Source organism: Asterias rubens, chromosome 19 (genome assembly GCF_902459465.1).
Source record: "Asterias rubens chromosome 19, eAstRub1.3, whole genome shotgun sequence".
Classification (NCBI taxonomy): Eukaryota; Metazoa; Echinodermata; class Asteroidea; order Forcipulatida; family Asteriidae; genus Asterias; species Asterias rubens.
In genome coordinates this window covers 11,663,658-11,687,003 of record NC_047080.1, presented here as the reverse complement: position 1 = coordinate 11,687,003, position 23,346 = coordinate 11,663,658, and the positions used below count along the sequence as shown (strand labels likewise).

Sequence of the window (23,346 nt, the reverse complement as noted above, 5' to 3'; positions counted from 1 at the left end):
AAAATACAATTCAACTGCTCTGTACACAAACACTTAATTACCTCACATCCTGATTGCAAACAGGTGAATATACCTGATTCACACAGAAGAATGATTACCTTTGGCGAGTGTAAATGAGACATGACAGAAACCACAGCAAGAGAATACTGTGCATTCATGATCTCCGAACCAAGACAGATGAAGTGGTTTTTATGAATCCACAAAAGGCGGTCATGGACATGAGTAAGGACATCAAAAGAAAAGGAAAGAGCTTCAAAGCAAGACTTTGAAATGTAAAAAATTATACTGGTGTGAAAGAGAAATGGTATTACTATTAGTGAATAGACTAAAAACTGTTAGCCTACAAAATAGTTACTTAATAACTATACTTCTTAAGTAATTTCTATTTTGTTTTTTTATTTTCTATTTTGAATAAAGCAAGACAGTTCTCTAAGAACAACTCTAACTGGCAAGAAGATACATACATGGTGTTACCACTCCTTAGGCCTATCCACTCTTTTATCAAACATTCATTCCCTCTCCAGGAGGCTTTGTTCATCCATTATTTCGATCATTCACTCTCTTGGAACTTGAGTTTAAAAGTAAATACTAATTGGGCTAAGCACCCAACTTGTTCCTTCCTAATATTATTTTAATTTTCAAAAAGACTAAATTTGTCAGTTCGTAAAACTCCCCCTACAGTGACATTTTTTGTAGTATTAAATTCTAGTGCACTTGTGTCGTTTGGTGGATTGTTTAGGTCAGTAATGTTGGTGTTGAGTTTTGCCTTAGCATCGCATTGCGCATAAACAAACCGAAATGTTCAAAAGTCAGCTTTCTCCTATAGTCATTTAAAGTTATGCAATTCAATAGACCCTATAATCCTGTTAGGTGCGTTGCGTAGTTTTCCTCTTTTTCTCATCTCCTTTGAAAATTGTATTACTATTTCTTTTGAAGATGCAATGAATGACATCAGTTCCGAGCGAAGCGGTTGCGTCTGCTGGAAGCTTTCCGTCTCATTGTTCAGTTCGTGAGTGAACAGGTGTGTGCAGTGCGAGTTCAACAATAGCTGAGTAGGGACGCCACATTCCAATTCAGGCTATATATAGCTACAATTTGTGTTTGAATTATCTACAATGAGCATGTATTAAAAAAATTATGACACGACTAAAGTTATTCTTACATGTCTTTAGCATGTGGCTACACAAATTTGTGCACAATATCATATATTGTAGTAATGGTATTAAAAGATCAACACAATTTTCACAACACTGTTTTTTTTCTTTTAACAATATACCCTTTTAAAACAAGTCACTGTTTACCATTCATGTTTATTGTTTATCTGTTAAAACATTCTTCTTTAATTGCAGTACGTATTGCTTTAATTTTAATCTTATTGCTAAACAAGCATCGTCCAAAGTATTTGTTCAAATTGCTTCATGTGTTCATTTTACCCACAGAAACTTGAGCATGAAGAAAAACTACTGTTTGAGAGGTATTTGCTTGTGACTCTGTGGGTACACATTCATATAAACACAAATTATACCCTAACCTTCACTTTGCACTTGCAAGTGTTTTCACATAATAAACTGGTGTTTTCAACACAGAGCTTGAACATGTCGTTCTCTTTATTTGCAGTAAGAAACCATTGAAACAATATCTCTAACATTCATGAGAGTTGTATTGTAGTCCCTAGTAAATACTGGTCAGAATGGTGGTTCTAAAAAGAACCTTTTTGTTTGTCTTGACTCATTAACTCACCCCCTCCTGGTCAGGCTTGACCTTGTCTTGAACTCGAAACACACCAGGGCGACAATATTCCTCATTCTGCTAGGAGTTATTAAAACTGTCTCTCTTGTTTCAAGTTCCAACACAACACTCGCCGTCAAGCAACACCCAGAGTCTTTGCTCGCAGCTGTACGGTCTCGCCGTCTCCAAGAAGCGCTAGCCCCCGTGCATTTACACGGCCGCGATTGGCGGACGGCACACGGGCATGACGGGCGAAAGGGCGAGATGGTGCAACATTTTCACTTCCAAAATTCAGCATTTTTACTCGTCCAGTTCCAGCTTCAAACAGTTTCCATTTGGTCTATACCATTTAAGGCGTTCACTTGAATCCATAGCTAGACCAAATTTTGCAAAATTGTGAAATATTTCCGTAAATTAGTTCAGCAAAATACGAAGGAGTCGCATGGTAATTACATCCGTTTTACATGTGTTAATTACACCAAGTGAAAAAACAACAAAATTGCATTGCTGGACCGTTTACCCCTGATTATATTTCTTCGCGAGGCTTTTACTTGTTGAAAAATGTAAGCAAAAGTACATTTTAAATAAAAGTGAACATTAATTTCTTGAAAAGTGACCAAAATAAAACAATTAGGGAAAACTTAATTGTGTTTGTCTTTCGTTTCCCAATGTTAACACAGCAAAGGCGCACTACTGTCACCGGTGCGCGGAAGGATTTTAGTGTTCTACGGTCGCGTCAATGTTGTCCGTGAAACTTGGAGCATGAGAAGCGTATAGCGCATTGGTCAGAAGTGTTTTTATGTTATTTTATGTTGTGTGATTTGAACTAGCTTCAAAATATTCGTGTAAACAGCACTTACAATTCTAAACTGTGACCAATGCAACAGCCCATTTGTACTTGTCTAGGTATATAAGCTTACTAGTATTTAAATATTTTTATTTTATTTTAACAAACATAGATTTTAGCAAAATAGATTAATTTTTAAGGAGGTGCCCGCGGGTGCAATTTTTTCTTCTAGTGGACACCTCTTGCCAATTAAAATTAAATTTTTCTTTTGTGTTGAGTTAAGATAACCTGACGTAAATAGAAAGAGTTTTAAAAACATTGAAATTACTGAAACTGAATATTTTATTGGGGTAATTTTTAATCTTAAAATAACTTTATGATTGCAAATGGATTGCTAGGGAGGGAATGGGTCTTGGCATCGGGGTGCATGGAACCCTGGCGCCTAAGAAAACATTTTGGTAAGAGGGGGGGGGGGGGGGCTGTTGGGGAATCGGATACAAAAAAACACAACTTAGGGGTGATATTATTGTACAACCATTCATTTGTGATTTGTTCGATCTCTTGAGGTGGTTTATGGCCAGAGATGGGGCTAGGGCTAAGGTTCTTAGCCAGAAACTTGGGGGGGGGGGTGCCTGGCTCACTGGGGTTGACGAACTGCAGTTAAGTCTGAGATTCAACCCGTTTTCAGAATTTATACACAGCCTGGACCCAATTTCATAGAGCTGTTTAACAGCAAATTCTGCTTAGCAATATTTGCTAAGCATTTGCTATTCAATTATAGTGACATATACCAGTCACACCAATGGTACATGTACGGTATTTAGGTTGGTAACCTATTTTTGGTTAGGAATAGTTTTCTGTGCTTAGCAAGCTTTTGTGCTGACATGCTTTATGAAATTGGTCCCCCTTTTGTGGGAATGTCCGCTCGGTGGAGTTGAATCGGCTGTCTGAATGTAACATGGTTATGTAGTGACAGCATTTATACTTTTGTTTTTCTTTCTTTTTTCTTTTTCTTTTTATGCAAGTCGCCAGACACACAAGGCCTGAAGGCCACATCAAGGTGTGGGCTACAATTATTTTTGTCCAGAGGCCGTTGCCACCTACTCCTAGGGCTGAAACAGGGTTACCCCTTTCACAGTTCATCCGGATGTAGGCTTGGGTATCATCAATTCGAAGCCTGCAGAAGATCAATCCTATGTCTTTATAAGTTGAAACCCCTTTGAACTGAAAAGGTCAATAAAGGAACAGCTGATAAATACTTTTTGTGCTAACCCATTTCCTCTTGCTGTTTATATTATGAGCACCATTCTCAGATCAGTGCATTACACGTGATTACTTTCTGATGCAGTTAAGTTGCTACACGTCTTAACAGGCTAGGTCTAACTCATTAGCCTATACATGTGTTTGTTTACTATAATGTAGCAAACCCGTTTGGTCTTGTTTTGTTTGTTTACATATTTGGATCAACACTGCAAGCAATCTTCCAATTTGAGATGTATAGGTTGCAGGTGATAGTAATTAATAGTCCGGGCTATCAAATATACGGCTTTTACTTTCACTATTCATTGCAGGATAAATTTTAAACTTTCAATTTCATTTTCCAGAAAGTGAAAACCCATCAGAGCAAAGTGTATAACCACAACCTGAACCCGAAAGACCCTTGGTACAGGGTATATAACTCTCACCTTGACTGTTGGCTACCATTGTGCTACAAACAACAAGTCCGGAAAGATGTGCTTAACAGATAACATCAAAACGTTACCGATGGAGCTCGATAAATTGAACATAAACAATCACCTGATAAGATGATTTATGTTAAAACTTAATTTATTTCATGTTCTCTTAATATTTAATTTGTAACACAATAACATCGTTGCCCAAGTTCATAGAACTCCTAATCACAACAAGTAGCAAGCTAAGCACACACCAAAGTTATGCATTTCAGAATAAGGTTACCAGTCAAACTACCATGCCAGATGTACAGTGAATGGTAAACTGATCATTTCTGCTTAGCAGAAAATCGTTTACCGACATTTTCTGCTTAAGCAGCTCCCAGTTCTCTAAACAACTTCAAAATGTACCTTGAAAAGGTTCAGGGTATTTTTCCTCTAAATATACACAATGTTCCGCGAGAGGGACCATAAATGGGGTTCAACGTCTAAATGCCTATCGTTCGGGTACTTGAAATAAATTTAAAATATCACAGATCTAAAAGGAAGTATATTTCAGCTGTTATCTTTACACAAACGAACCACCTTGTACTACCTCGTGATAAAATAGGTCAATATACATGTATCAGGTGATATAAACACCTTTAAAGGCACTGGACACCTTTGGTAATTGTCAAAGACCAGTCTTCCACTTGGTTTATCTCAACATAATGCACAAAATAACAAACCTGTGAAAATATGAACTCACGTCGAAGTTGCGAGATAATAATGGACGGAGAAAGTCCCTTGCCACACGACGTTGTGTGCTTTCAGATGCTTGATTTCGGGACCTTAAAATTTTATTCCCAGTTCTCGAAACCAAATTCAAATATTTTAGTGGAAAGTTACTTCTTTCTCCAAAACTACGTTACTTCAGAGGGAGCCGTTTCTCACAATGTTTTATACTGTCAACAGCTCTCCCATTGCTCTCCCGTTTTACACATTTCCATAAATATTTGATTTTCTTATCGCTGTTTTAAAGGTCAGTGGTTGTTAGCCGGGGCCCAATTTCGTAAACCTGTTAAGCAGAAAATGTTGCTTGATAAATTTCTTTGCTTATCAAAAATAGAGCAGGGCACCAGTCACATTAATGTAAACGTAATGTAATTTTGACTGTGCTTCTGTGCTTAGCAATGTTGTGTGGTTATGCGTGCTTTATTAAAATGGACCCAGTTGGCCGAAAAAGGATTGAAGTTTGATAGTAGGCTAAGCTTCTTTAAACGAATCCTACATCTAATGACAACATCACACGCGACATTGTTCGTGTTAAGGTTCAAGTGTTTGTCAACTTCCAAGGTTCAGTTCAGTTTCAATCTTATAAGTTTAGCTGCAGAGAAGAGTTCCAGAATTAGAAGAAAGTCTCCAAAAGCTGGGACAAAAAATACTGGTATCACCTGGAGGCCGAATAACTAACAAGAGGTGTACGTGCAAGGTGCAGGAACACCAGAGAAAACCACACCAGGAACCAGTGTTGCTTGTACACGTATTGCACGGACACCGAAAACAAAACCATTGCCATGGCTTCGGATTTCTTTGTATACGCAAACGAACATGAACTTTATCACATCGCACTAAAATGGAATTTCAAGCGATTTGAATACATCTTTCAAAGGGGATAAATTTGTGTCCAGTGCCTTTAATGAGGATGCAGGTAGCTTTCAAATTTTGTTTTAATTTGTTGCAATAAAATAAAAAGCATCAGCGGGCAAATTTAAGTGTATGAAAATAAATTTGAATTGTGTGATTATTGTTTACTGTAATACTGGGGTGTCCGTGTACTTGTTTTCTGTCAGTTTATAATGTTCCTTTAATAACACGTTTTACCTTGAAAGTTTCAAAAATAAAACATTGATCACGTGCAAGATTTGGACGGTCTATTTATTTGAAATTGTGCATATTTACTAATAGTCACTTTAAATTCTTGCATTTCGTTGAACTCAGTAATCAGGGCTTACATGTTTGTTGACCCCAATGTTCAGGAAACACCTTTCGAATTGGCCTTGTATTTATATACTGGTACCCGTCTTTCATTTCCCCTTTTACGTATTGAGGAAAAATGGAACCAGTCAAGCTGATTCTATTTAAACTCCATCTCTTGACTCTTTTCATTCACACCCTGTTCTGCTCCAAGACAGCGATAACCTGCTGCTGGTCTCCATTTCAGCCGTTGTTCTTTACATCTCGCACATCGTAAGTATTTAAAGCGTTTTGGTTTTTGCTTTTTTTTTTTACACTCACCGACTGTCCTATACTCTGGAAATACATCAAAAACACACGGCAACAAAATACTTGAAATGTATTTAGAAAATACGAAAACATTAGAGACATACCAAAATGAAAAGAACAAACATTTGCCTAGGGATTGCCCTAAAGTGGACCAAATCACTATCTAAAGAAAATATATTAAATATAAAACATAAAACAAGCAATAAAAAAGTGGAACATGGCGATTACAATATGATGGTTCTGATCTGATCTAAGTAATACAATCGCTTTCAGATCGTTGAAAAATACCCTCTAAACTTCCTTCGTTTTATTATTTTTCTTTCAGCCTATTAAACCTTTACGTCTTCAAGATGACAGGAAAGGTAAGTTGGTGTCATTCCGATGTTTTGTAAATTTTCATTAAGATTAAAACTTGGAATAAACAGTCTTGAGAAATCATAACTTTTGATTATGATCTGGACTTTTTTGAACTTCACAAATTGTATTTTGAATCTTTGAACTTCTTGATACAAGTGATTTGACGGAAGAAAACAAGTATGCTTCAAAATCAGGTCTTTTAAAACTGGTCGTTTTGTAAAGTCATTCAAAACTATAAAAAATACATTCACAGGAGATAATTTGTTCATATTGTCTTAGATTATCATCTACCAAGACGTCAACTTTGGAGGCGCTTCCCGAGAAGTGACTGGAGACGTTTCAAATATGCTTCAAAATCAGGTCTTTTAAAACTGGTCGTTTGTAAAATCATTCACAACTACAAAAAATACATTCACAGGAGATAATTTGTTCATATTGTCTTAGATTATCATCTACCAAGACGACAACTTTGGAGGCGCTTCCCGAGAAGTGACTGGAGACGTTTCAGATCTTACTTCCATTGGATTCAATGATAGGATATCATCAATTAAGGTTCTTGGAAGTGTGTAAGTAAAACTTAATCTGCTCCCAAAAACAATTTCATTTTAAAAAATAAGTTTGGTTTGAATTTTACTTATCATCGTGTCATCAAGTATACACAATTATATTGAATCATGGCGAAACAAACATAAAATGTTTAGAAGAGTAAGGTATTCCTAGTTTTAAGATTAAAAGGGATGGTGACTCAGTGTTTGAAAGAAATATATAATTACTCGTACAGTCTCTAGTTTTCGGGAAATATGTTAAAAAGTGATGCTATATCGTTGGTTTGAAAAGAAGTTTTTTCTTATATTTTTTTTTTTGTTTTTTTTTTTACAATAATTGGGCTTCTTTGTCATTATTTTCACTAGGTGGATTGGATATGAACACGCAAATCATCAAGGTAGACAGTACATCTTAGAAGAAGGTGACTATGCTAACGCTGGAGAATGGCAAGGATCAAACGATCAGCTCTCTTCGTTTAAGAAACTGAATCCTGTAAGTTATTTCTCTTAAATTTCCTTCTGACGTAATTGGCGAAACTTGATTAGTTACAACAGCAAAAATGTAAAAAACATTATCGATGTTTTACACATTTCCATAAATATTTGATTTTCTTATCGCTGTTTTAAAGGTCAGTGGTTGTTAGCCTGGACCCAATTTCGTAAACCTGTTAAGCAGAAAATGTTGCTTGATAAATTTCTTTGCTTATCAAAAATAGAGCAGGGCACCAGTCACATTAATGTAAACGTAATGTAATTTTGACTGTGCTTCTGTGCTTAGCAATGTTGTGTGGTTATGCGTGCTTTATTAAAATGGACCCAGTTGGCCGAAAAAGGACAATAACATTCTTTGTTTCGTTTTTATTTTTAAAAATGAAATAAGGATATTGGAGAGACCCCTCAGATCACCCTTTATCAACACGACAACTATGGTGGCACTGCTGTCAACTTCTCCTATGGGATTGATAACTTGGGCTACTACCACTTCAACGATGAAGCTTCCTCACTGAAAGTCAAAAATGGAATGTAAGTTCAGAACTCTTTTCGATAAATAATCACTATCTTAAATCGTACCCGCTGCTAAAACATTGGATTCGAACTGCCTCTAGCTACCGGGCAATCTCGGTGGTCTAATGAAACTTGCTCTAGAATTGCAAAACGGTCGTGGGTTCAAATCCCACCCGAGTAGTATGCCTGTGATTTGTTTCACAGAACTCGGGAAAATACAGAGTATACAATGGTATCACTATCATGTTTTTTCCCGCAGCATTGTGATGCTACTTAAAACTGGTTAAATGAATAAGTTCAAACGGAATGACACCAACCATAACCAAACTTGAACTCTAAACACGTGGGATGGATAGCAAAAAAATAAAAAATAAATAAATAAATAAATAAATAAATAAATAAATAAATAAATAAATAAGATAATACAGTTAGGGCTCATTGATACCCACAACACCTGGTCAGCATGATTTGGTGTTTTACGATTTTTAATTCTGTGCCAATAATTTTTTACTAAACTTGGCATGTTTCTACAGCTGGATTTTGTACGAACATAGTGGATACAGAGGCAAGCAGAACATCGTAACTGAAGGGTCGTACCCAAGTGCAGGGAGCTGGAGGGGTGGCAACGATCAAATATCATCATTGAGGCCGATTAAGGAAGTAAGTGAGTCACTCATAATCGTAAGATAACAACTTTATTACCCCAAACTGGTGAAATTAAAACTGGCATTGAACAACACAGACAAAAACAGTACATACAAAAACACTGATTGAAATTTTAGAACAGTAAACATATCGATTGCAGAAACAATAAAGTATGAAATTATATTAATTATTATAAAAATAATATTTAAGATGGGATTAAAAATATTGAAAGCGATTATTGATATACAAGGTTAGATAATCACAAACCGAGGGCGCTCTGGAAGTACGTAAATCAATGAACGGCCGCGACCATATGCATTTACTGATAAATATGAGTGCAGTGATTTGTTTGCAGCTATGAACATTCCCGAAAGTTTGATAGTAGGGCGCCCTCACCTAGAGGTCAAAAGGAGGTTGTTCATTGGCCAATACTGTGCGCCGCGCGTACAAATCTGTGCGTCTCGATTGTTTCGTCACCGTTTTTCCTCTAAGATGGCGGCTGGATGACGTCAATGCATAAGGTCTAGTCAAGGTTAGCCCAAATCAAGGTCAAGTTAACATCACCTCTAAGAACGAACTGATTGAGAAGTTGGCTCACAAGTCAGTGACTCTCAGATCAAGAACTACTCCTCACATTGTCTGAGGACTCTGCCCATCAGGTGACCCTACCGGAGGTCAATGACCTTTCCTCACTACTAAAGAAAAAAGCTTCGATCTTGAGTCATCGAATGACAATAAGTTCACAATATGATGCTGTCATGCATTTCTTTTAAACTAAATGACTTCATCTTTTCTTTTACCTCATCTTTAGCCTTACCATCCGACAGAGATACTGAGCATGGAGTTTGACATTGCAGCTGGGTTAATATCGGCAACCCCTTACTCTCTTGTCAACCTGTCTCAGCGTAATGACTCCAGTGTGGACCAACAAGCATCTTGGGGAGCAAAGCGCTCAGTCACCACAACTAAGACTTACCAATGGCACTGGCAGAACACAACTGCTGTCAGCGTCGAGACGACTTTCTCAACGGGCGTGCCATTTATCGCCGATGGGGAAATCAAGATGAGTGTGAGTAACTCTTTCTCAGTCGGTGAAAACAAGGGTAGTTCCAACACCCAGTCTGATGAGTGGAGCTTTAATCTGCCCGCTACGGTCAAAGCTCAAACCATGCTGAGAGTTCAGGTGAACATCCAGCAGGGGAAGATTGATGTTCCTTTCACTGCGATGTTGAGGAAGGGGAACCGAACCTGGAAGGAGATCGGGACATTCAAGGGAACCCAAAGCTTCAATCTGAAAGTAGACTACACAGAGACACCACTGTAGACCTTCACGGCTAAAGCCCGGTTAATTTTTCCTACGAATGCGAATGCGATAGGAATTTTGACATCATAAATTCGCAACGAATAACTCACGTCAGTTGACTTGTGATCAACTCCTGCGAAAAATTCGCTGCAAACATCACATTTGCATTTCGCAAGAAGTATGAACCGGGCTTAAGACGTGGATCCATGGGGGTAGGTCCAGCGGTCCGGATCCCTCTTTGCCCTCGGCGACTTTTGTTTTTCCTTTTAAATTTGCGCCATCACACATTATAGCTCCAAACTTGCTGCAGACCATAGCTCACAAAATGGCAGGAAATTGACTGAAGTTGAGTCCCTTGCATAACTTGTATCGCTGCTGGTACGCTTTAGAATGTAAAGCGCTTAGAGAATTAAGTGTTAGTTATTAGGCGCTATATAAATCGAAAGTTATTATGTTATTATTATTAATGTTAAAATAGTGACCGCAAGAATATGTCACATCAATGAGACACGTTTACAATTACAGATAAACGTAAACAAACCATCCTTTTATCGACTTTTATGAATAAGTATAATTTCAATTTCATAAAAATGAGAACAGTTTCGTCTCCAGAGTTTACCATTTTTGTAAAAATTCTTTGTTTTACGCAAATACGCAACATAATTGTTTACAACATTGAAGACTATCAAATAAAGACAGTAAATAAAGACAATAACATCATGTATACCCTTGATAAAGGGGGTGGTAGGAGTAGAGCAGAATTCTGACCAAGTTTAGACAGACGCTTTTGCGTCGTGCCGAACCAAATTAAGTTCATGAAATTCGACGTCAGAAACAGTTGGGGCGACTGGATGCACTTCAGGTCAAAAGATCGACTGTTGCAGTCCTTTGAAACGACTCTGGAGCGTCTTGGATCCAGACGTCGATCTTGTCATGAGCCGATTCTGTTGTCAGCATGTCTAAAACCAACATTTATTTAGGTCGACATAGAGTCGCTTTTCATATTTGGTTCGGCATGACTCTGGAGCACCTTTCTAAACCAGGGCCCAATTTCATAAAGCCTGTAAGCACAAACATCCTAAAAGCATGAAATTTCGTCCTTATTCCTTATTAAAAACATGATTACCAACCAAACTTGCACGTGATTTTCAGGGTAAGCAAACAACAACTGAATGCCAGTAACAAGCAATATGCAACAAATTAAAATTTGGTTTGTAATCTTGTTTTTATCAGGAAGAATTTCACGCTAAGCAAATTGTTGTGCTTACAGGCTTTATGAAATTGGGCCCTGGTGTTAATTCTTTAACATGTCATGATTGGACATGATTAACAGTTAATGACAAAAATGTAGTAAAGTTTTATATTGCAAAACAGTTCAAAGAGAATGCTGAATAAATCTATTGTTTGAGTGCACTAAAAGGAATTTTAATTGTACCATTTTGTAAACGTCACGGGACGTGTTGATCAACGACGCAATATGCTGATGTGAAGCACACAATGATTTGGAGGTTAGCATCCCGTACAAACGGATATAAGACCAATAGTTGTTAACTCATAAGGAAGTTGGTAGCTTTTGGGAAACCTCCAAAGTCCCGTCAATCCCCCCCCCCCCCCCCCCCAATAAAAGAGTGTGATCCCCTTGCTGCCGCTTCCAAGGTTGTAACGTAAAATTGATTGTGATCTCTGGCTATATATACGGCAATTCACAGGCTGTTGGTTTCTGACTGCAACACCGAGATACAATTTTTTTGTTAACAGGGAGACCGCCAACACAGGGCCATAGATAACTCAGTTTGCAGAGTGCCGCTGTCATAGGGAAGTTTGTCCTCCCGGAGACTCTGTGCCCCCCCCCCCCCACCACCGTTGGAAATAAATATGGGCTGAAGGAGGTTGATTCAAAAGTGGGCGCAAGCAGAACGAATTGTGTACACAGTTTGCTGTATGGGGGGGGGGGAGAACCAACAGGAATATCCGGGGGACAGAATGTCACGCACGCGCCACCGATGTACCTTTTCTATAATATTCTGTAAGCATGTTTTCTTTGTCAGTCTGACCCGGAAACTGTTTCAAAATTACCAAAAAAAGGTTCAAACTTACAGAATCAAATATAACGCAAAATCACACACTATTTTATTTTAGCCAGTTTCCGGGTCAACTTAATCCGGAATTGGGCCAGGCTCAACGCGAATAGGAATCCAGGTCAATTCTGACCCAAAAGTGTAGCAGTGAGATTAAAAAAAAGTAAATTTACCTATATATTGTGGTTTTGTGTTTTCCGCGGTCGTACTTCAACTTGTTGATGAAATAAATAAAAGTTCATCCATTGAAATTATGTTCAAATTTGCAGCAGCTTTGGCGCACATTAATATAGATAAAACAGATAAACAGTTGAAATGTTGTTTTTAAGTTCCCATTTGAACCGGAAGATTGGGTCCAATTAAAACTGTTTGTGTTTGACTTTTGATGGAGTTATCAAAACATTTCAGATAACTCATTATAGATTGTACACACATCCAAAGTGTGGTTCAGAAGTAATGAAGTTTGATAGTAGGCCTAAGCTTCTTTAAACGAATCCTACATCTAATGACAACATCACACGCGACATTGTTCATGTTAAGGTTCAAGTGTTTGTCAACTTCCAAGGTTCAGTTCAGTTTCAATCTTATAAGTTTAGCTGCAGAGAAGAGTTCCAGAATTAGAAGAATGTCTCCAAAAGCTGGGACAAAAAACTACTGGTGTCACCTGGAGGCCAAATAACTAACAAGAGGTGTAGGCTACGTGCAAGGTGCACGAACACCAGAGAAAACCACACCAGGAACAAGTGTTGCTTGTACACGTATTGCACGGCCACCGAAAACAAAACCATTACCACGGCGTCGGATTTCTTTGTACTATACGCAAACGAACATGAACTTTATCACGTCGCGCTAAAATGGAATTTGAATACGATTTGAATACATCTTTTAAAGGGGATAAATTTGTATTCTAAAGTTAGAAAAACACAGGTTGGGGTAAATTTCACAAGTGTGGATTAAATAATAACTTTTTTCACCAGGGTATCAATATAAACCACATGGGTCACCAGTAATGTGATAGTATTTTGTTTTGTTTTTGTGTAATTATTGTTTGCTGATAGGGGTGGTCACAACTTAGGACTTGTTTCCTGTCAGTTTGTTACGAAAACATGTTCCCTTCACACGTAAAAACATTCACATGGGAACCAAAATAATGTCCCAAAATAATATGTTTGTCACGCGTTAGACATAATAGGTATATTGATTTGAAACGTTTACATGTTTTATTTGAAATTGTACAAATTTGTTAATCGCTGTCACTTTAAGCTCTTTCTTATGTTGTTGACCTCGATGTTCAGGAAATACTCGGGGCTATAGAATTGTCCTTGACTTAACTGGTACCGTGGTTTTCTTATACATTTCCCGTTTGACGTATAGCAAAAAGGGGAACCAGTTAGCCTGATTATATTTAAACACCATCTCTGGGCTCTTTTTATTCACATCCTTTTCTGCTTTCAAGACAGCGATAACTTGCTGCTGGTCTCCAGTTCAGCCGTTCTTCTCTACATCTCGTGCATCGTAAGTAGGCTATTAATAACATTATTGTTCCTTGCTTCTTTTCACACTCACCACCAGAGCTCAATTACAAAAAGTTTTTAAGCACATACATTTGCTAAGCGCAAAAAGTCGTCCTTATCGAAAATAGTTTATCAGACAAAACTATTTTGTTGGTGTGACTGGTGCCCCATTCTTGATTTTGCTTAGCAATGAAACTTGCTGAGCAGTATTTTCTTCGGAAATGAATAAAAATATGTGCTGGATCTGTTCTTTACTTTTTCCTGCACACAAATCCTGCTGTCTTTTGTTTTAAGTAATACAATCGCTTTCATATTTTTTGAAAAATAATTGAAATCCCTTCATCTTATTATTTTCCTCTCAGCTTTAAAACGTTGACGTCTTCAAGATGGCTGCAAAGGTAAGCTTTTGTCTTTCGGAATGGTTTTTTTTAATGGTCACGAAAATTCATACTTGGGATAAACAGTCGTGGAACACAAGAAATACTGGTTTGTTGTGACTGTATAACCATTGAGTCAAACAAAACTGCATAAAAAATATAAATTTATTTAATAAACTCAAACTATAGTTTGTTTGTGACTCTCACTTTTTGTTCACATACTTTGAAGTTCAGGTTATTGTTTAATAGTTGTTGAAATTTTTAACAAAAATTCAAACATACTTAATGGGCGGTAAGGAGATATTTATTTAATAAACTAAATGTGCGTACTCTATCCGGAAACAATTCCCCCCTTTTCCGATTTATTTGCATAGTTTTTATTTCGATACAACTGTTAGGGCCAAATGTTTTCAAACATGTAAAGTTTTATTGTTCAAATTGTTGTAGATAATCATCTATCAAGACAAAAACTTTGGAGGCGTTTCCCGTGAAGTGACCGAAAACATTTCAAATCTTACTTCCATTGGATTCAATAATAGGATATCGTCCATTAAGGTTCTTGGAAGTGTGTAAGTAAAATTTAATCTGCTCCTAAAACTACATTTTCTAAAGAAATAGGGTTTGAATTTACTTATAAATAATGTCATCGGGTATCAAAAAAGTGTTTAAATCGTAGTCCAACATGCGTATTGGTTAGCATATTCTAGTTTCCAGATGCATAGTGCGCCTTATATTTTTTACTCGTATGTCATTAAGTATTCACACTGGTTTTGAATCTTATTCCAACATACTCAAGAGTATATACAATAATTATGTAGTTTTCAGATACAATTTCCAAAGGGATGGTGCTTCTTTGATGATTGAAAGAGTAATTACTCGTAGTCTCTTTAAGTTTCGGGAAACATACCAAGGTGATGGCGTCGTTGTTTTGAATTAAAGAAGCAGCTTATTTAAAATCCAATCTTTTTCAAGAGAAAGTGTCATTATATGAGGGGACAGTAGCCCACTAGCCTTTAGTCAAGGCTCACCCGGCACCCCCAGATGTCAAGCACAACCCCAGATATCACGCACGGAAAAAAGAGCAGCGTGAGCGCTGGTATTTTTTCGTGCATAACACTTGGGGTGTGCCGCCAGCGCGTGTGCCTTGATTAAAGGCTACCAGCCCCCCCCCCCCTTCCTTGTGCAGTTTTAAAAGTTCAAACTTTGTTGTCGTTGTTTTACTCTAGGTGGGTCGGGTATGAACACGAGGACTACCAAGGGAAACAGTACATCTTAGAAGAAGGTGACTATGCTAACAGGAGGGACTGGGATGGATCAAATGATCAGCTTTCTTCACTCAAGAAACTGACCATTGTAAGTCAGTTCTGTAAAACCCATTATCTGTACACGAATTCAGTTGTTTTACACGAGAAACTGTAGGTCAGTGAATGTTAGTCAGGGCCCAATTTATTAAAACCTAAGCCCAAAACTTGCTAAGCACAGAGTAGTATTACTAAACAAAAACAGGTTACCAGCCCAAATCACATTAAGTTCTCATTGTTCTGGCTAATGCACGACTGAAGTTTTGCTTATATTAAAAAAAAAAAAATGTTTAGCAGTAAATTCTTCTTTATAAAATTGGGCACAGATTGTCGAATAATGGCACTCGAATTCACTGTTTCGTTTTCATAAAAATACAGGATATTGGAGAGACCCCTCAGATCACCCTGTTTCAACACGACAACTATGGTGGCAATGCTGTTAACTTCACCTATGGGATAGAAGTCCTTAGCTACTACCACTTCAACAATAAGACTTCCTCCCTGAGTCAAAAGTGGAACGTGAGTTCAGAACTCTTTTTCTTTAAACCAACCACTTTTTTTTTTTTTTTTTTTTTCATGGGATGTTTGTATCACACTCTCTAGCTTGTGAAATGAAGGTTCAAACGGAACGACACCAACTCCGATCCTGAGGTGGGTGTCACAAAGAGTTAAGACTATTATCTTGAGTTATAGGACGAGTTAGGACTATGGCCTTAAGTTGTCAATAACCCCTCGGACTATAGTCCTAAGATTTTCGTGAAATCGACCCCTGGCCAATTCGCACTCTCATTTGGGCTAAAGAGCAAAAGGTGAATCAAACATAAAGGCATTGTTGTCGCAACGATTCTGTGCAGCGATTTTCTGTGCCAGTTTGTGGCAATAATATTCCACTATTTACATACTTAAAGGGAAGGTACACGTTTGGTAATTGTCAAAGACAGTGTCCTCACTTGGTGTATCCCATCATAAGCATAACATAACAAGCCTGTGAAAATTTGAGCTCAACTGGTCATCGGAGTTGCGAGAAAATGATGAAAGAAAAAACACCCTTGTTGGACGAATTTGTGTGCTTTCAGATAAGAATAAAATACTTCTAGCTAGAAGTCTTTTGTTATTTTAGTGAGAAACTACCTCTTTCTCAAAACTACGTTACTTCAGAGGGAGTCGTTCTCACAATGTCTTATACTATCAACAGCTCTCCAATGTTCATTACCAAGTGAGTTTTTAAGTTAATATTTGTTTTGAGTAATTACCAAACGTGTACCTTCCCTTTAACATTTCTCTACAGCTGGATTTTGTATCAATATCCTATATACCGAGGCAAGCAGTTCATCGTAACTGAAGGTTTCTACCCAAATGCAGAAAAATGGAGGGGCAGAGACGACCAGGTTTCATCACTGCGACCAATTAAGGAAGTAAGTGATATTGATATTTGTTCACACCATGGCTCTCAGATCAAGTACACTCCCACATTGTCTGAGGACTCCAGGTGACCCTTCTGTAGGATATGACCTTTCCCTGTACTCACGGCAATGACCCAAAGTATAGTCATCGAATTATAATATTTTAGCTCCCTATTATAGGGCTGTCATGCAGTTCTTTTAAACTAATTGACTTCTTCACTCTTTCTTTTAACTCATCTTCAGCCTTTCTACACAACCGAGATATTGAACATGGAGTTTGACATCCCAGCGGGGTCAATGGCTTCAACCTGTCTCAGCGTAATGACTCAAGTGCGGACCAACAAGCATCTTGGAGAGCAAGGCGAACAGTCACTACAACTAAGACTTACCAATGGCACTGGAAGAACCCAACTGCTGTCAGCGTCGACACGACATTATCAACGGGCGTGCCATTTATCACCGATGGGGAAATCAAGATGAGTGTGAGTAACTCTTTCTCAGTCGGTGAAAACAAGGGTAGTTCCAATACCCAGTCTGATGAGTGGAGCTTTGATCTGCCGGCTAAGGTCATTGCGAAAACCTTGCTGAGAGTTCAGGTGAACATGCAGGAAGGGAAGATTGATGTCCCTTTCACTGCGACGTTGAAGAAGGGGAACAGAACCTGGAAGGAGATCGGGACGTTCATAGGAACCCAAAGCTTCAATCTACAAGTAGACTACACAGAGACACCACTGTAAATCTTCATCCTCAATAACCCCCCCCCCCTGCATGTGACGTCACACGCTTGAGAAGCGCCCTCACTGGGTGTCAAATAAGGTAAAAACGTGCGGTTTCAGGTTGAACTATTATCAACTAATGATTTTAATCACTACAAAGTGTAATTTAAATTCCATAACAATGCGAACAAACTGGTCTTAAGGGTGGACCACCGCTGTTTTATGCAAGACATATCAAAAAAATTCAAAATGTATTGTTTACACAGACTATATCAAATAAAGACAGTAAATAAAGACAAAGCGACAGTTAAACAATACTATCATGTATACATTAGTTGTAAAAACTAGGTCATCAGGTAAAAAATAACGATGTTATTAGATAATCCACAAAGATCGATATTAAAATTATTTCAAACACTTTATTATATTTTATTTATTGACCAAACCAACAGCGGACGAGCCGCCAAATACAGGAATAGATAAAAAAAAAAACCAATAAGAAATATTCATATAGCCTATATAAAAACAATCTGATATGTACAAAGTTAACAATTAAAATAGAATCGTCTTAGGAAAGAAAATTAAAGCATACATTGAAGATTAAGTAAAATAAAATAGGGAACAGAACTTTGAGCTATACAGTTAGGTAGACGGATACATCTTATACGGATGCATGTATATATTCTAGAAGTTGATTCTGTTCAGTATTTTAGGGATTTTTTTTGACACTTGATTGTACATGATAAAAACAGTTAAAGGCAGTGGACAATATTGGTAATTACTCAAAATAATTATTAGCATAAAACCTTTCTTGGTGACGAGTAATGGAGAAATGTTGATGGTATAAAACATTGTGAGAAACGACACCCTCTGAAGTGCCATAGTTTTCGAGAAAGAAGTAACTTTCCACGAATTTGATTTCGAGACCTCAGATTTAGAACTTGAGGTCTCGAAATCAACCACCATACGCACACAACTCCTGTGACAAGGGTGTTTTTTCTTTCATTATTATCTTGCAAGTTCGATGACCGATTGAGCTCAAATTTACGCAGGTTTGTTATTTGATGCATATGTTGGGATACACCAACTGTGAAGGCTAGTCTTTGACAATTACCACTGTGTCCACTGCCTTTAATTAAAAAATGTATTAAAGTTTTATACTGCAAAAGTGAAAGAAAATGCTGAATAAATCCAGTTTACGAGTGTATCAACAGCAATTATAATTGATGAGTTTCAATGACTGCAATGTCGATTTGCGCCCTCATTTTAACCCTCCACCTGATGTTGACCTGATATCATGGAGTAACCAGAATTGTGTTTGTTTTTTCGGGGGGGGGGGGGGGGGTACTAAGCAGGGTAAACAAAATAATTTTCGGGGAGCTATTTCCATCCAAGTACTTTTTGAGACATCATTTGGTGATGTATGGTAAGAGTGAGCAAGGGGAAACCCCTGCCCACCGTGACGCCACTGTTTTGTAACTATAGTCACCTTGAGATGTAAAGGAACAACCTTTTCTGTTTGGAAACATCTATCTATATGTAAAGTGTATCCTGCATGGCAAGCATAGTGTATGCAATTGCAGGAGGTGTGCACGGGGGGGGGGGGGGGGGGGTCAAGCTAAATCGGCATGGGTTTCCTTTATTTTGACGATTTCTAACCAAATGGACTAAAGGAGTATAGTGGCTATTTACATCGTCAACGACCATTTTACCCTACTTTATACGGGGTCGTTTGTTTCTTTGTTTGTTTTATGTCGACTCATACAACAAATAATATCAATTCATAATATACAAAAAGATAGACTAAATAAAAATAGACTAAACCGAGTTATAGTATACACATGTGGCTGTTCGACGAAGGACCTCGCCTTCCGTTCTTGACTTTGGGAACATTTTCGGTCGGTGATTACAGAGAATTAATCTTTAGAAGGTACACATTTAAAACAAAAAAACCCATCTTTCATTTTCATACACCACTTAGGGAACATGTCATAGAATTATTACTTAATTGTATTGGGAAAATGTTTTACCTTACAATGTTATGACGAATTGCTTGGGGGGGGACTTACTTTTGTTGATGTGTTTATATAACTCTATGACTGAGACCCAGACTCGGTCACAGGCTTGATTCTTTTTGCGTAAAGTTTCTCGTAGTATTCCATTGACGCTTTCACACAAGCCACGACATCTGCAGGTAGACTCTCAAGGTCAGGGGCAGGTTCAGGGCTATGAAACCCGGTGCTCTTTATGGCTTCTCTGAATGTACCATACTTGCAAGCATGCATTAAGGCCTTGGATATTACCCATTTGTTTGTAGCTTCACTCCCCTCTGCCCATGACAGAAGCTCTGGGTTGTATGGGATGCCGATCTTGTGACAGTAGGCAGACAAGATTCTGGGTGGGTCAGCTAAGAGGTCATCAATGTCAAGAATGACAGGCTCTTGATGTAGCTCCTTCTCCACGTACTTCGTCAACTCATAAAGCTCCTTGAAACCATACCCGGCAGGAAACATGCAGGAAGACAAGGACAGTAAGCCGCCTCCTGACTGATTAAAGGATTCCCCCACAGCTTTGGTAAGTAATTTCTTCCATGATACGAAAACCTTGGCAGGATGCCGTATCAGAAAGCTGTATTTAAAGCCCGTTGGAAGCATGTGGTACTTTGCCTCCAGATGGAAAGCCATATCTTTACAAAATAAGAACTTGGTATCTTCATAAGGTGCTTGTAAGATTTCATCTCTAACATAGCCATAAGTGCAGATTGACTCATCGTAACCATGGATGTCTTGAATTTCGTTTCTCCAATCTTTTTCAAACCTGTCCCTCTCTGTTGGGGCCATCAAGTTCAAATACTGGTCTTTCACCTTACTCTCTGGTCCTGAATAGAAGGCACTGGAATACGGCTCCATAACCACCTGGAGGCCGTCAACAAAGCTGAGACATCTAACCAACGCAGTGGAGACTGTTCGAGGTACGCACCACAAAAAGATTCGATTTATGTTATCAGACATCGTTATAGCCGTCTCTATTCCTGACATAAAAGAAATAACATCTTTGAGAGAATATTTAGGGTTTTTTGTAGGGCCCAATTACATAGAGCTGCTAAGCACAAAAATTTGCTTAGCATGAAATTTCTTCCTTGATAAAAACAAGATTACCAAACAGATTTCCACTTGTTGCATATCGCTTGTTACTGGTATTCATCTGTTGTTCGCTAATATCCTAAAAATCACGTGAACATTTGGTTGGTAATCCTGTTTTTATCGAGGCAGAAATTTCATGGTAAGCAAATTTGTGGAAATAGTTAAGCTTAGTTCATTACCGTAATTATATTGCACAATCATCAGAAAACAGCGGCAAAAGGGATACCCGAACAAGCACGCAGGCTTACTAAATAGAGACACTTGATCACACATTAGAATAAAACAAACACACAGAGACAACAAATGAATGCAAAAATGAAAAAATGAAAAAACAACACCAAAAAACCCCGACAAAAACGTAATAATAGTTTTACCTCAATCGATAGGAAGGTAAAGTTCGCCGTGTCATTTTTCTTAAGTTATTGTTGTTATTTTAAGCTGATGTTTAAAATATCAACATCATGTGAGGCATAATTAACTCCTTTTAATGAGATGGGTCATGACCTTTAGTCTTGAGGGTCATCTGATGATCACGGGTCTCTCATCCAGCGCAGACAGTGAATCGGTTTGATCGATATGAGAGGGAAGTGTACTTGTCTACACTATGTTTTGTTTATTCTTGTTTGGTTATGGTGAGTAAATATATCTACTTGCCTACGTGTTTGTTCTTTAGAAATCTACTCCGCGGTAATAGAATATATAGCAAGACAGTTCTCTAAAGAACAAACTCTACCTGGCAAGTAAATATACACATATTGATACCGCAAACCAAATAATCTCCGAAAAAGGCTCTTCAAATACAAATGATGTAAACTTATCCACTTGTTTGTTTGTTGATGTTATCTGTTTAAATTATTGTATCAGCCAACAATGGTTAGAAGATAAATGAAATACAATGCAAACTTCCATATGGTTTATGTGGTTCTCATAATGAAGAAACCCCTCCTCCAATTAAAACGAGGACTTTGAAATCGTTCGTTTTCAGGTGGTTGATTGGACCCCGACCTGAGTGCTTTTCAGATAATGTGAAGGGGGTGACTGCATGGACCCCAATAACAAAGACGATATATAAAGGTCACATGTTAGGTTTATGGGAAGATTTGTTTGTGTGCAGCGACAGTATGAAACGACACTGACTAGATCACCCTAATTATCAGTGACAAATGCCATTCAGTGCGCTCCGGACACTTTTGCATATGCAATCGTGTCCGGGGCTATGCAAAAACCGTCCGGTGGACATGTACATGACTGTACATGTATGTACAGCACATATGCACGCAAGCGAGCGTGCATGCACTGAACCTACGTATATTATGCAACCTGAATATTCACGTATTTTATGATTGCAGCGATCGAATACCACGGCCGAACATTTCCCATGGCATTCATGACATGCACTTAGCTTGTAAAAAAAGGCGAACGTGTTCCGTCGACCAAGGGCGTTTAATTTACTACAAGGACGGTTTTGCACGGGGCGGACACAACTGCATATGCAAATGTGTCCGGGCGGACACGATTGCATATGCAAAAATGTCCGGCGGACATTATTGCATATGCAAAAATGTCATCCGGTTAGTATTGCATAGAGGACATAATTGCATGCGACAACGGCCATTTGCTGTTTTGATTTCAAAGGACCACCTGTGAACGTTTTCGGTTCATTGAACATAATATATAAAGTAAAACCTGCCCCCCCCCCCCCCCCCCCCCCCCACCCCGCTCCTTGCTGGTAACAGAAAAGTACACAAGTAGAAAATGCATTTTCACAAAAAGTTCAATCTGATTTTCAGGTATATAGCAGAAAAGTAGAAAAATTTAACAATTCATACAACAAACACATTAAAAGTCTACTTTTCTGCTATTCCACCAAAAAGCAGATGGCCACTTTTCGTCCTCTGTAATGAACGTAAAATCTGAATTTGCATTGATGGGTGCGCACAGCCGGCCGCAGCAGGTATATGCATGAACATTTTTGGAAAAAGATTAGACACACACAAGAAAACAGAACAAACTATATAACAAAGTTTTCCAGGCTCAGAGTGGTACGAGATTTCATCCTAGTATCACAAATAGTGTCAGAACTTACCGTTCAAAGCTTACGTCGACAAATTAAAACACTGAAAGAGGTCACCTTCGACGGAAATAATGTTGGACAACTGACTGGTTCAGGTGTGTCTCTTGGTTAACACGGGTTTTCTTTTACCTCTCTGACTAAACGTATGTATTAAAGCCGATCTTGGTACATCAGATGTTATTAATTGGTTGGTCACGAACAATAGGCCCAAAGTTCATGTGACTATTCCACCGATAATGGCGTTTATGGAAGCCGTGAACCCAGTAGACTGATGGCTCCCCGATTTCGACTCCAGAGGAGTCGAAATCGGGGAGCCATCAGTTCGCGCGAGAGCAGTGATCTCGCGAGAGCACTATCTCAGCGCGTGGGGCCGATTTAACGACTTGTCCACAAGTCTATGAACCCAGCAGCGATATGACAATCTAGCCAAACATT

The 23,346-nt window shown here is 38.3% G+C and overlaps 3 protein-coding genes across 3 annotated transcripts; 2 read left to right on the top strand and 1 right to left on the bottom strand.

Moving 5' to 3' along the window:
- Positions 1-6,324: 6,324 nt before the first annotated feature.
- Positions 6,325-11,389, top strand: LOC117303513 (gamma-crystallin B-like). The gene is made up of 7 exons (XM_033787736.1): positions 6,325-6,414; positions 6,776-6,812; positions 7,252-7,373; positions 7,719-7,845; positions 8,233-8,375; positions 8,891-9,017; positions 9,814-11,389. Exons 2-7 carry the CDS (start codon positions 6,801-6,803, stop codon positions 10,324-10,326), a joined length of 1,044 nt encoding a protein of 347 aa, XP_033643627.1. The 5' UTR covers positions 6,325-6,414; positions 6,776-6,800; the 3' UTR covers positions 10,327-11,389.
- A 2,441-nt stretch (positions 11,390-13,830) lies between these two features.
- Positions 13,831-18,164, top strand: LOC117303386 (gamma-crystallin N-like). The gene is given in 9 exon segments (XM_033787563.1): positions 13,831-13,898; positions 14,260-14,295; positions 14,722-14,843; positions 15,501-15,627; positions 15,954-16,087; positions 16,771-16,779; positions 16,864-16,990; positions 17,222-17,294; positions 17,297-18,164. Coding segments are annotated over 8 exon segments (1,023 nt in total). The 5' UTR covers positions 13,831-13,898; positions 14,260-14,283; the 3' UTR covers positions 17,716-18,164.
- A 1,623-nt stretch (positions 18,165-19,787) lies between these two features.
- Positions 19,788-20,705, bottom strand: LOC117303368. The gene has a single exon (XM_033787541.1). The coding sequence runs from the start codon at positions 20,703-20,705 to the stop codon at positions 19,788-19,790; it is 918 nt and encodes a 305-aa protein (XP_033643432.1).
- Positions 20,706-23,346: the final 2,641 nt, after the last annotated feature.